Raw genomic sequence first — 12,661 nt, 5'->3', positions numbered from 1 at the left:
TGACAGGAGAAAGGAGCTCTACGACTTAACCAGCGTACTGACAGGAGGGAGGAGTTGTATGACTTAACCAGCGTATTGACAGGAGGGAGGAGCTGCACGACTTAACCAGTGTACTGACAGGAGGGAGGAGCTGTACGACTTAACCAGCGTACTGACAGGAGGGAGGGGCTGTATGACTTAACCAGTATACTGACAGGAGAGAGGAGCTGTACGCCTTAACCAGTATACTGACAGGAGAGAGGAACTCTACGACTTAACCAGCGTACTGACAGGAGGGAGGAGCTGTACAACTTAACCAGCGTACTGACAGGAGGGAGGAGCTGTATGACTTAACCAGCGTACTGACAGGAGGGAGGAGCTGTACGACTCAACCAGTATACTGACAGGAAAGAGGAGCTGTACGACTTAACCAGCGTACTGACAGGAGGGAGGAGCTGTACGACTTAACCAGCGTACTGACAGGAGGGAGGAGCTGTACGACTTAACCAGCGTACTGACAGGAGGGAGGAGCTGTATGACTTAACCAGCGTACTGAGAGGAGGGAGGAGCTGTACGACTCAACCAGTATACTGACAGGAAAGAGGAGCTCTATGACTTAACCAGCGTACTGACAGGAGGGAGGAGTTGTATGACTTAACCAGCGTATTGACAGGAGGGAGGAGCTGTACGAGTTAACCAGTGTACTGACAGGAGGGAGGAGCTGTACGACTTAACCAGCGTACTGACAGGAGAGAGGAACTCTACGACTTAACCAGCGTACTGACAGGAGAGAGGAACTCTACGACTTAACCAGCATACTGACAGGAGGGAGGAGCTGTACGACTTAACCATCGTACTGACAGGAGGGAGGAGCTGTACAACGTAACCAGCATACTGACATGAAGGAGGAGCTGTTCGACTTAACCAGCGTGCTGACAGGAGGGAGGAGCTGTACGACTTAACCAGCGTACTGACAGGAGAGAGGAACTCTACAACTTAACCATCGTACTGACAGGAGGGAGGAGCTGTACGACTTAACCAGCATACTGACAGGAGGGAGGAGCTGTACAACGTAACCAGCATACTGACATGAAGGAGGAGCTGTTCGACTTAACCAGCGTACTGACAGGAGGGAGGAGCTGTATGACTTAACCAGCGTACTGACAGGAGGGAGGAGCTGTACAACATAACCAGCATACTGACAGGAGGGAGGAGCTGTACGACTTAACCAGTGTACTGACAGGAGAGAGGAGCTGTATGACTTAACCAGCATACTGACAGGAGGGAGGAGCTGTATGACTTAACCAGTTAACTGACAGGAGAGAGGAGCTGTATTACTTAACCAGCATACTGAGAGGAGGGAGGAGCTGTACGACTTAACCATTGTACTGACAGGAGGGAGGAGCTGTACGACTTAACCAGTATACTGACAGGAGGGAGGAGCTGTATGACTTAACCAGCGTACTGAGAGGAGGGAGGAGCTGTACGACTTATTCAGCATACTGACAGGAGGGAGGAGCTGTACGACTTAACCAGCGTACTGACAGGAGAGAGGAACTCTACGACTTAACCAGCGTACTGACAGGAGGGGGGAGCTGTATGACCTAACCAGTGTACTGACAGGAGGGAGGAGCTGTACGACTTAACCAGCGTACTGACAGGAGGGAGGAGCTGTACGACTTAACCAGTGTACTGACAGGAGGGAGGAGAAGACAGCCAGGAGTGAAGGATACAAATGCAATTCTCAGGACAAGAAGTGAGAAAGATTGGTGAAATGGGTAGAGCATTTCATGGGAGTGCTGACATGGAAGAGCCAGAGCACCCGACAGTAGATGACGGTGGAGATAATAAAAGAAATTGGGGAAACACTTAGTAGACAGCGGACAGTTTAGTCAACAAGAGGTGATGAAAGTGCTGAAATGGGTGAAGAAGGGTAAGGCCTATAAAGTAGACAATGTGAATTGAGACCTGCTGAATGTGGATATGGAAAAGACCAGTAGAAGGCTCACAGACATGTTTAACATTATTTGGAAAGAGTCCCAGAAAAGTTGAATAAAGGGCTAATTGTGAAGATGTTGAAGAAGGAGACATGAGAGACTGTAACAACTGGAGAGAAGTGGCACTGCTTTCAGTGATTGGTAAAGTGTTTGTGAGAATGATGATAGACTTGAAAGAGGAAGGCAATTGAAAAGCAGGATTAAGACCAGCGAGAGGAACATGCGATCAAATATTCATTCTGAGGAATGTCAGTGAACAGGTACACAAATGGAACACCGGATCGTATTTGCATTTCATGGACTTGAGAAAGCGTTTGACTATGTTCACCGGGATAACTTGTGGAAAATATTAGAATAGTATAGGGTTCCAGAGAAAATGATCAAGATTATTAGAGAGTTATACGATGGGTTTGATTGTGCCGTGATTGAAAAGGGGAAGATGTCGGAGAGGTTCCTGATCAAAACTGGAGTTAATCAGAAATGTGTTATGTCAGGCTTCCTGTTCTTAATGACAATAGATTACATGATGAAAAGAGAACAGGAATCAGGTGGATGTTCATGACAGTATTAGAAGACTTGGATTTTTCGGATAACCTAGCACTTATGTCATCAACGTTCGAACACATACAGACAAAGTCAACAAGAGTGAAGGAGGAAGCAGAGAGTAGGGTTGAGGCTGAATAGTAAAAAGTACAAGACAATGAGGATGGATGGAAAGGGAGACAGGAAGGTAAAGGTAGGGGACGACAAGATGGAAGATTGATTGTTAATTGTTTTACGTCCTGTCGAAAAGTTTTACTCCTATTGAGACGTCATCAGCTGTAGATTTATACCTATGCTTAGTGCTCAGGGTCGTAGTAGTGAGGGTTCGTTAACGTAAAAACGCCTGCCGATTAGTGAGGGTTCGTTAACGTGACAACGCCTGCCGATCAGTGAGGGTTCGTTAATGTGACAACGCCTGCTGATCAGTGGGGTTCTTTAACAGTCCCAAAGCCTGCCGATCAGTGAGGGTTCGTTAACGTGACAACGCCTGCCGATCAGTGAGGGTTCGTTAACGTGAAAACACTTGCCGATCAGTGAGGGTTCTTTATCGTGACAACGCTTGCCGATCAGTGAGGGTTCTTTAACAATCCCAACGCTTGCCGATCAGTGAGGTTTCGTTAATGTGACAACGCCTGCCGATCAGTGAGGGTTCGTTAACAGTCCCAACACCTGCCGATCAGTGAGGGTTCGTTAACGTGACAACACCTGCCGATCAGTGGGGTTCTTTAACAGTCCCAACGCCTGCCGATCAGTGAGGGTTCTTTAACAGTCCCAAAGTCTGCCGATCAGTGAGGGTTCGTTAACGTGACAACGCCTGCCGATCAGTGAGGGTTCGTTAACGTGAAAACACTTGCCGATCAGTGAGGGTTCTTTATCGTGACAACGCTTGCCGATCAGTGAGGGTTCTTTAACAATCCCAACGCTTGCCGATCAGTGAGGTTTCGTTAATGTGACAACGCCTGCCGATCAGTGAGGGTTCGTTAACAGTCCCAACACCTGCCGATCAGTGAGGTTTCGTTAACGTGACAACACCTGCCGATCAGTGAGGGTTCGTTAACGTGAAAACGCTTGCCAATCAGTGAGGGTTCTTTATCGTGACAACGCTTACCGATCAGTGAGGGTTTGTTAACGTGACAATGCCTGCCGATCAGTGAGGGTTTGTTAACAGTCCCAACGCCTGCCGATCAGTGAGGGTTCGTTAACATGACAACGCCTGTCGATCAATGGGGGTTCTTTAACGTGACAACGCCTGCCGATCAGTGAGGGTTCGTTAACGTGACAACGCCTGCCGATCAGTGGGGTTCTTTAACAGTCCCAATGCCTGCCAATCAGTGAGGGTTCGTTAACAATCCCAACGCCTGCCGATCAGTGGGGGTTCTTTGACGTGACAACGCCTGCCGACCAGTGAGGGTTCTTTAACGTGACAATGCCTGCCGATCAGTGAGTGTTCTTTAACGTGACAACGCCTGCTGATCAGTGGGGGTTCTTTAACAGTCCCAACGCCTGCCGATCAGTGAGGGTTCTTTAACGTGACAACGCCTGCCGATCAGTGAGGGTTCTTTAACATGACAACGCCTGCCGATCAGTGAGGGTTCGTTAACGTGACAACGCCTGCGACCAGTGGGGGTTCTTTAACGTGACAACGCCTGACAATCAGCTGGAGTTCTTTAACGTGACAACCCCTGCCGATCAGTGAGGGTTCGTTAACGTGACAATACCTGCTAATCAGTGTGGGGGTCTTTAACGTGCCAGCGCCTACCAATCATTGGGGGGTGTCTTTAACGTGCCAGTGCCTGTCGATCAGTGAAGGTTCTTTAACATGATAACGCCTGCCGCGACATGAGATCTCCTTTTTTATGCCGAGCGTTTGACGAAGGAGCAATCACTACCTTTGTTAACGTATTAGGTTTGACGCGGCCATTGCACCATTGCACGAGCGAGACTCGAACTCACGACCTACCGGTTACCAAGCGAATGCTCTACCACTGCGATACCGCGACCGGTTGAAAAGGTGGAAAATGAATAAGAGTTTGTTTATTTGAGAGCAATAGTGACAACATCAGGTGGAGGATCACAAGACATTAAGAGCAGGACAAAACAAGGCAAGGGCAGCTTATTGGAGACTGGGAAAAGTAATTCAAGTTGTTAATGAGATCAATGCTGCTATATGTAAGTGAGACATGGAAGGTAACAAAGACCGAGGAGAAGAAACTACAAGTAGGTGCATTCCAGTTCAAATGCTTGCGGGAGGTCCTGGAGAGAGGTGGCAGCAGTTAGTAATGAACAGGGAAGTGGCAGACAGGGGAGATACGAATACAAGAAGCGACGAGCTGGGGAGACGGCGATGGAACTGAGTAGGACTTTTGCTTCGTTGGGAAGACGATAACGACTGTGAGGCGGCGCTAGGGTGAACATCAAACGGGAAAAGGCTCGTGGGAGACCAAAATATACTGGAGAAGGACAGCAGAAAGAATGATGCAGGATGGTGATGCTGGAATGAGATTAAGATGGTAGCAATAGACTGAGCAGTTTAGAGAGACTGTGTCGTGGCGTTGTGCGCCGTCTGGCGTGGAGGATATGGGATGATAAGTAAGGTGCTTTAGTTCTTTTACACAGTCAGGTGTAAGAATTTTTAATAATAAGTTTGATTTCAAAATACATAGATTCGGGAAATTTCATTGCATTAGATCTTCAACTGATATTGAGGACCAATGTATATATCTAATTGCTGTATATAGTCCAAATGATTACAAGCTTCCCCAAAGTAGCGATTGATTTAGGAAATCGTCGGAGATTTTAACCTGGTGATGGATTCTGATATGGATTATTATACCCGCACTTTCTAGAGAAAGTTCGGGTATATTGCTCTTACCCTGGTCTGTCCGTCGGTCACACTTTCTTCTTCCTATAACTCCTCTCATTTCAAGCAGTAGCCGATTAATCTTGGAATATGATAAGAGGTGTCCTGTACAGGTGCAATAGGGTTTCAGAATATTCATTTACACCTTGAGGGACAAATAGATATATATGTCGACAAAATATCGTTTATTGAACCCCATTTGCCCCCCAAGGTGACAATGAAAATTCTGAAAACTTACTGCACATTGAAAGGACACCACCAATCATATTCCAAAAGCTAGTTAAACTACTGCGTAAATTGTAAGAGGAGTTCCGGGAATCATGGGTTTGTTTTTAGAAAAACGTGGGTTTTTTTTTTTATTTCAATTTGGCCCCAGGGTGAAAATGAAAATCCCGAAACATTATTACACAGGACACCGCCTATCATATTCCAAGATGATTTGGCTATTACGTAAAATGTATGATGAGTTCTGTGAACCTGGAGATTGTTTATGAGAGGGTCATTTTTGACACCCATTTTGCCCCCAGGGTAAAATTGAAAATTCCGAAACCTTATTACAAATCTACAGGACACCACCTATCATCTTCCAAAATATTAGTTGGTTACTGATTAAAATAAAAGAGGAGTTTGAGGAAGAAAAAAGTGTGACGGACAGACGGACGGATAGACCAGTATGACAACACCATGCTCCCTTTATTAAGTGCGGGTGTGATTAACAATTACATATAAAGAATAACTACATTTTAACTACAAATTTATTCCTATATAAATATAGGAGAAGTAGACACCGATGCATGTTGTTAATGTAAAGGTATTGAAGAAACAATTGTTCATCTATTTTGGTATTGCCTATGGGTACAAGATCTTTTCAGATCTATCATAACTTTACGTAATACAAAAGGTATGGATATTACATTAGATAAAGAGAGGGCCTACATAGACTATGCCTGTTGCCAGATCCTAGTGAGTCTCTCAATAAAATATATTTAAACTAGATAAAGAATCATTTCCCTTTCGAATCACTAGCAACTGTTCGTAGTTCTTACGTTTCAAAGGTGATGATGATTTTTAGCTACAACTAATCACGCCTCCATATCTCAAGAAGAAAGGGGGGATCGATAAGGCAATAACCTGTAAGGTACATATTAATGTTTACGTGGAGGGGTCGATAAAGCAATAACCTGTAAGGTACATATTAATGTTTACGTGGAGGGATCGATAAGACAACAACCTGTAAGGTACATATTAATGTTTACGTGGAGGGATCGATAAGACAACAACCTGTAAGGTATATATTAATGTTTACGTGGAGGGATCGATAAGGTAATAACCTGTAAGGTATATATTAATGTTTACGTGGAGGGGTCGATAAGACAACAACCTGTAAGGTATATATTAATGTTTACGTGGAGGGATCGATAAGACAACAACCTGTAAGGTATATATTAATGTTTACATGGAGGGATCGATAAGACAACAACCTGTAAGGTACATATTAATGTTTACGTGGAGGGATCGATAAGACCACAACCTGTAAGGTACATATTAATGTTTACGTGGAGGGATCGATAAGACCACAACCTGTAAGGTACATATTAATGTTTACGTGGAGGGATCGATAAGACAACAACCTGTAAGGTACATATTAATGTTTACGTGGAGGGGTCGATAAGGTAATAACCTGTAAGGTATATATTAATGTTTACGTGGAGATGATATTCCAAACTCAGACTCTGTTGTTATCATTTCTCAAAACGTGTAAAGATTTGGAATAGGATATTGTGAAAAAGATACAGTGTATAATGTGACCGGTCAACAGGGAAGGCTTACTCCTCCTAGGCACCTGTGGCCATTTTCACAAAAAATCTTGCGACAAAGATAAGAATTTCGTATTTGCCTTATACCCAACTGAGTACAACTTGATGCCCTGAGTAAGAATGCCAGATTTATCACCTATTCATAAACTTAATTTTGCTCTTTTAGAAATGTATGAGTGAGAATTATATAAGAATGACAGTATTTTAAAATTTTCATCTTAATCGTAAGATGTTTTTGTGAAAAGGGCCACTGATCCCACCTCTGGTATATCCAGGGGTCCGTGTTTGCCCAGCTATCTATTTTGTATTGCTTATAAGAGTTATGAGATTGGTCGCTGTTCGTTATCTTTACCTTTCATGATAGTAATCTTTAAAAAAAATGAATTATTCTCACTGATCAGAGATGTGCATAAAAACATAAACCCCTCACCTTGTTCTGGTTCTCCTTTCTGGCCCTCTGGTAAAAGAACAATATAATTAATAGCAAATACATGTCACAAAGATAACAGCAAAAAACGTGCAATATTGGATGAAAAATAAAACGAATTAAAGTAAATCTTCATCTGTTCAAAGACGGCACAATCAATATGTTCAAAGTAACGTTTCTACTGCATGTACCAGTGAGTGATATTACAAATTTGAATGTGAATTAAAGAGATACCTTTTGTGTAGTTGGTCATTTCGTTGTACACAAGGGTATTGTACAGTTAAACCTGTCCAATCCGACATGTATATAATTCGTTTCACTGTAAAATCAATCTAATTAAAATTAGATCCTTTGATCCGCTCATCTGCTATCGCTACACATAGGTAGCGATATTAAATAAGTGGATCAAATGATCTAATTTTAATTAGAATGCTGTAAAATCCTACTCTTATTCTGTTGTCTTTTTTCATGAACTTCACACTGCGTAGTTCGACAACCTCCTCTACAACTTTATGTCGGATGAAACAGATTTGACTGTACATAAGATGCTTTTATTACCTGTGTAATATATGATGAGAAAAAGAGCCACGGCGATGACAACTGTAGTCAAAATGATAACGAGAAACTGCTTTAAAGACAGTCTGGGGTTTATCTTCTTCGGGGATCCAAATGAGTACGAATGATAACCTGTAAAAAGTTGTCGAAACTGCATGATTTTTATATCCTACTAATGCAATGTTCCATACAACAAGAAATGTTTGTAAAACATATATGCCCCCCCACCCCCCACCCCCCCCCCCCCCCCCACCCCCCACCCCTGGTGCAAAATTGAAAAAGTTTATACACATGCATCATTTAATTTATAGTAGTATCACCAATTCAAAATATTGAACAGACAATATCTTCCTATGTCAAGAGTGGATTGACCACGTGACTTAAAAATCAATAGAGGTCATCTATTCCTTGTGTTGTACCAGTGTACCAAGTTTGGTGTCAATCAAGCAAATAATTCTTAAAATATAGGAGATAATATGTTACTATGCCCAGTTTCACCCTTAACTTTTGACCATGTGACCTAAAAATCAACAGGGGTCATCTTCTCCTGAAGATACCAGTGTACCAAGTGTGATGTCTGTCAAGCAAAAGGGTTCTCAAGATATTGAGCGGACAGTGTCTTCCTATGTCCATAGTAGATTGACCCTTGACGTTTTGACCTGAAAAACAACAGGGGTCCTCTTCTACTCATAACCAACCCACATATGAAATACCATTACAATCAAGTGAATGGTTCTCAAGATATTGAGCAGGCAACATGTGGTCTACCGACCGACAGGTGCAAAACAATGTCCCTCTTATTTTAAGGGGGCATGATTAAGGAACCTCTTTACATTACACGTAGAAGAGTTCCAATAAGTATTTTCTTCATTGATATATATATATATATATATATATATATATATATATATATATATATATATATATTCAATCATTGCCACAAAGGCATGCTCAATGTCCTTTTTCCGCTTAGAGTGATCTGCCTTTGATAGTGATATAAAATGATTTTTAAAGTTTGCTATTCATCATTAATCATGTGTTACATGTACTTTAATTGTGTCTTTCAATTAACAAATAAATTTCATTTTTGAAAATACGTGAGGGTATGAAGTGCGACACACATATCCCACCTCTAGTGCGAACAGGGGTCCGTGTTCGCCTGGCCGATAATTTTTATTTTTGCTGGTAGTTTTTTTTTCTTTTTTCTTTTGCGGTAGGCTTTTGATATTTAACAAGTACCGATAAGTGATCATCTCATGCAGATGAACCCTGAATAGTGACCTTTGATCTTGAACTTTTAAGTTAATACAATTTTTGAAGCTTTTATGAGTAAATTCCTCAAGCCGATTTGTCGTGTTCTTACTTTGTGACGTTCAAACTCCATAGATATCTACTTAAGCATGATACTTACACATGTACAGTTTGTTTTACCATATTTTAAAGATTCAGAATTAAAGCTTATAAGACGGTGCTGTAAATACACCCCCCCCCTTTGTTGGAAATCGTGGAAGAGTTGACTCTGATACCCTTGAGGTCTTTGATTACTTAAAATCAATGGCAAACTTTGTTAACGAATATTTTAGTATTGCCTGCTCTTCTTGCACTAATGTTCACTAACTAGTGATTGAATAAATAGTTGAATTAATTGACATGCACTAACGTTCACTAACTAGTGATTGAATAAATAGTTGAATTAATTGACATGCACCCATGGCCAAGATGTGGTCTCAATAGGTGTTGGAAGCTCTACATAAGAATATGATCATATCAAAAACTTAGAAATTCAATAATAGGCTACATGCAATGATATTGATGTAAAAGTGTTGATCTAGTGTGAATGTATATAAATCAAAACGATAATAGCAGATATAAGAATGTAGTGAAAAGGTGGGTTTTTTTTTAGTTTTTGTTTTAAGAGGATGTCTCACATATCTTCACATCATGATAGATGGGATAGATGAAATACATTTTATATTTAATAATGTTTGCAATATTGTATGAAAGATGACAGGAAGTCCACATATTCCCTCTTGATACGCGCCGTCGTGTCTGATGCGGTTCAGATTCTGTCTTGTTACGCGCCGTCGTGTCTGATGCGGTTCAGATTCTGTCTTGTTACGCGCCGTCGTGTCTGATGCGGTTCAGATTCTGTCTTGTTACGCGCCGTCGTGTCTGATGCGGTTCAGATTCCGTCTTGTTACGCGCCGTCGTGTCTGATGCGGTTCAGATTCTGTCTTGTTACGCGCCGTCGTGTCTAATGCGGTTCAGATCATCTTCTTTGGTTCCGTCTATGCATAATTATGCTATTTACAGATACGAAAAATTGTGTTATCTTGTAATTCGATATAACTACCTTTTTTCCTTATTTCATTGGTGACCGTATGACTTCGTTATCCCCAGTCATTTAAATTAGGGCATAGTCGGGATCCCTTGCAAGTTTAAACAGGAATGATTGCCTTTTACTGCGCTTACTATACATCGCCTTCATAGGAATAAAAAAATATTTTTCATTTCTGACAAATTCCCGCTTTCATGAGAAAACAAAACTCTAGATTTTCTACAACTGCTGCGGTGGGTGAAACTGACCTCGTAAAGGTGAATTGATAATTTACAACTCCTGTATGGGAGTGGATTATTCACAACTACTGCGTGGAAATGGATAATTTAGAACTGATTGTGTGAATGGATAATTTACAACTTATAATGGATAATTTACAACTTTACAACTTATAATGGATAATTTACAACTTAAAATGGATAATTTACAACTTATAAGGGATAATTTATAATGGATAATTTACAACATTAAATGGATAATTTACAACTTATAAGGGATAATTTACAACATTAAATGGATAATTTACAACTTATAAGGGATAATTTTCAACTTATAATGGAAAATTTACAACCACTGTTTGTGGATGGATAACATACAACCATTATGTTTGAATAAATTAATTAATCTCCAATCTTAAAAATTCGAAAGCTGTAAATTCCACTTTTAATCCCGGATGCAGGGCGAGGGAAGAGTCACTATCAAAGAATTTTTTAGGCTTGACACCATGATCTAGAATCGCGACCGTGACCGGTTTATTAATGTAAAATTCACAACTACTTTGTGTTATTGTATGTCTTACGACTTCTGCGTGTGAATGTATAGAGAACCTATAAATTACGGTGTGTACAGTAAATGGGTCATTTGCAGTCAGGGGTAAACTCTGCTGTACTCTTACATAAAACACAATGTCAAGGTACGTTCTCACAATTCGTAATAAAGTGTGAAATGTATGAATTAGAAAAACACTGTACCGGTATGTCATTATTTGTTTCATTTTCATGCAATGGGCATTGCGCTTTCTTGACATGAAAGGGACATTTAAAGCACTCCTTAAGAGACAATCGATTTTTAAGAGACATAATCGAGTAAACTGTGTTGAAATAACCCATATCATACTTTATACCTACCATTACGAGACAAGCTTTCACCCGGATAGTCATTCATAGGAGCAAACTCATCTCCATCCGTGTAAGCTCTGTTCAAGAAGGACATGTCACTGTGACCAGGTTCTTTACTCGGACCGGTCGCGGCGTCACTCGTCTTTGGGAAGAATGCCATTTTGTCATTTGTTTGGCCCCCGGGTCCCGCTTCCTCATCTATGATTATTATTTCGTCAGTGTCCACGGGTTCCGGTTCTTCATCTTTCGGTAGAAGATATTCCACGTCAGCGTGAATGGTAGGTGGTCTGCCTCCTTGGATGCCGTGACGGACATACTCATTGCCGTCCGTAAACGCGTGAGCTGAGGCGCCTTCGCCGAACTAAAAGTGATTAATGTTGATTTGAGATCCATGTTCCATCCAAAATATTTCATTCAGATCCAGATGATCTCAGCTTTACATGTATATAATGCAGACTTTGGACTTAAATTATGGTATCCGCCTCATACGGGACCACATTTTGTGATCTCAAACAAAATATCTATGCATTCAGCAAAGAGAATCACCCTAAGATATGCAGTGTTCTTTTGTGGCGAATATTATGCAATTAAAATTGAAATATAATAACGGGGATGTCGTATCAATGACTATCATTTTCAGCTTTTCTTACCTTTACGTATTTTGTTTCAAAAACTAATTCTATAAAAATGCATAACTTAAACAATGAATATCATATACTTATTAAAGCATATATTTCTTGATGATTTTGCATAAAATACGCGGTGGGCAACGCCCCATTTCACCAATGTGCAGACATGGACCTTTCAGAAATTGAAAGAAAAAGTGAAATAGAAGTGCTTACTGTTTCGAAACGTTTCCGATCCGCCATATTTGTATCATTTACAGATGCGAGTTACCAAAAAATGCCATGCCACAAAAGAAGAAGAAGCTATGTTATCCAGGAACTAAAAATCATCGCTACCCGTGTATTACACTTTTAAAGCGACATATTTTACAACGCATAATTAGAAATAAACATTGTAAATG

General features: G+C 41.1%; 1 protein-coding gene across 2 annotated transcripts in view; it reads right to left on the bottom strand.

Annotated features, from left to right (window-relative positions):
* LOC125658179 (mucin-2-like) overlaps nucleotides 1-12,661 on the bottom strand; it is a 15,966-nt gene extending 3,305 nt beyond the window's left edge. For both annotated transcript variants that reach the window (XR_007363640.2, XM_048889344.2), the window contains exons 1-4: nucleotides 12,477-12,661; nucleotides 11,644-11,995; nucleotides 8,182-8,310; nucleotides 7,627-7,653 (exon numbers count right to left, since the gene is read on the bottom strand). Coding sequence is in view for 1 of the 2 variants with exons in the window: in XM_048889344.2 (XP_048745301.2) it covers nucleotides 7,627-7,653; nucleotides 8,182-8,310; nucleotides 11,644-11,995; nucleotides 12,477-12,503 (535 nt within the window). In the remaining variant the exon portion in view is untranslated. The remainder of the gene's footprint in view (nucleotides 1-7,626; nucleotides 7,654-8,181; nucleotides 8,311-11,643; nucleotides 11,996-12,476) is intronic.

Source organism: Ostrea edulis, chromosome 9 (genome assembly GCF_947568905.1).
Source record: "Ostrea edulis chromosome 9, xbOstEdul1.1, whole genome shotgun sequence".
Taxonomy (NCBI): Eukaryota; Metazoa; Mollusca; class Bivalvia; order Ostreida; family Ostreidae; genus Ostrea; species Ostrea edulis.
Note: the sequence above shows the minus strand (reverse complement) of the source record. Positions and strands in the feature narration are given on the sequence as shown.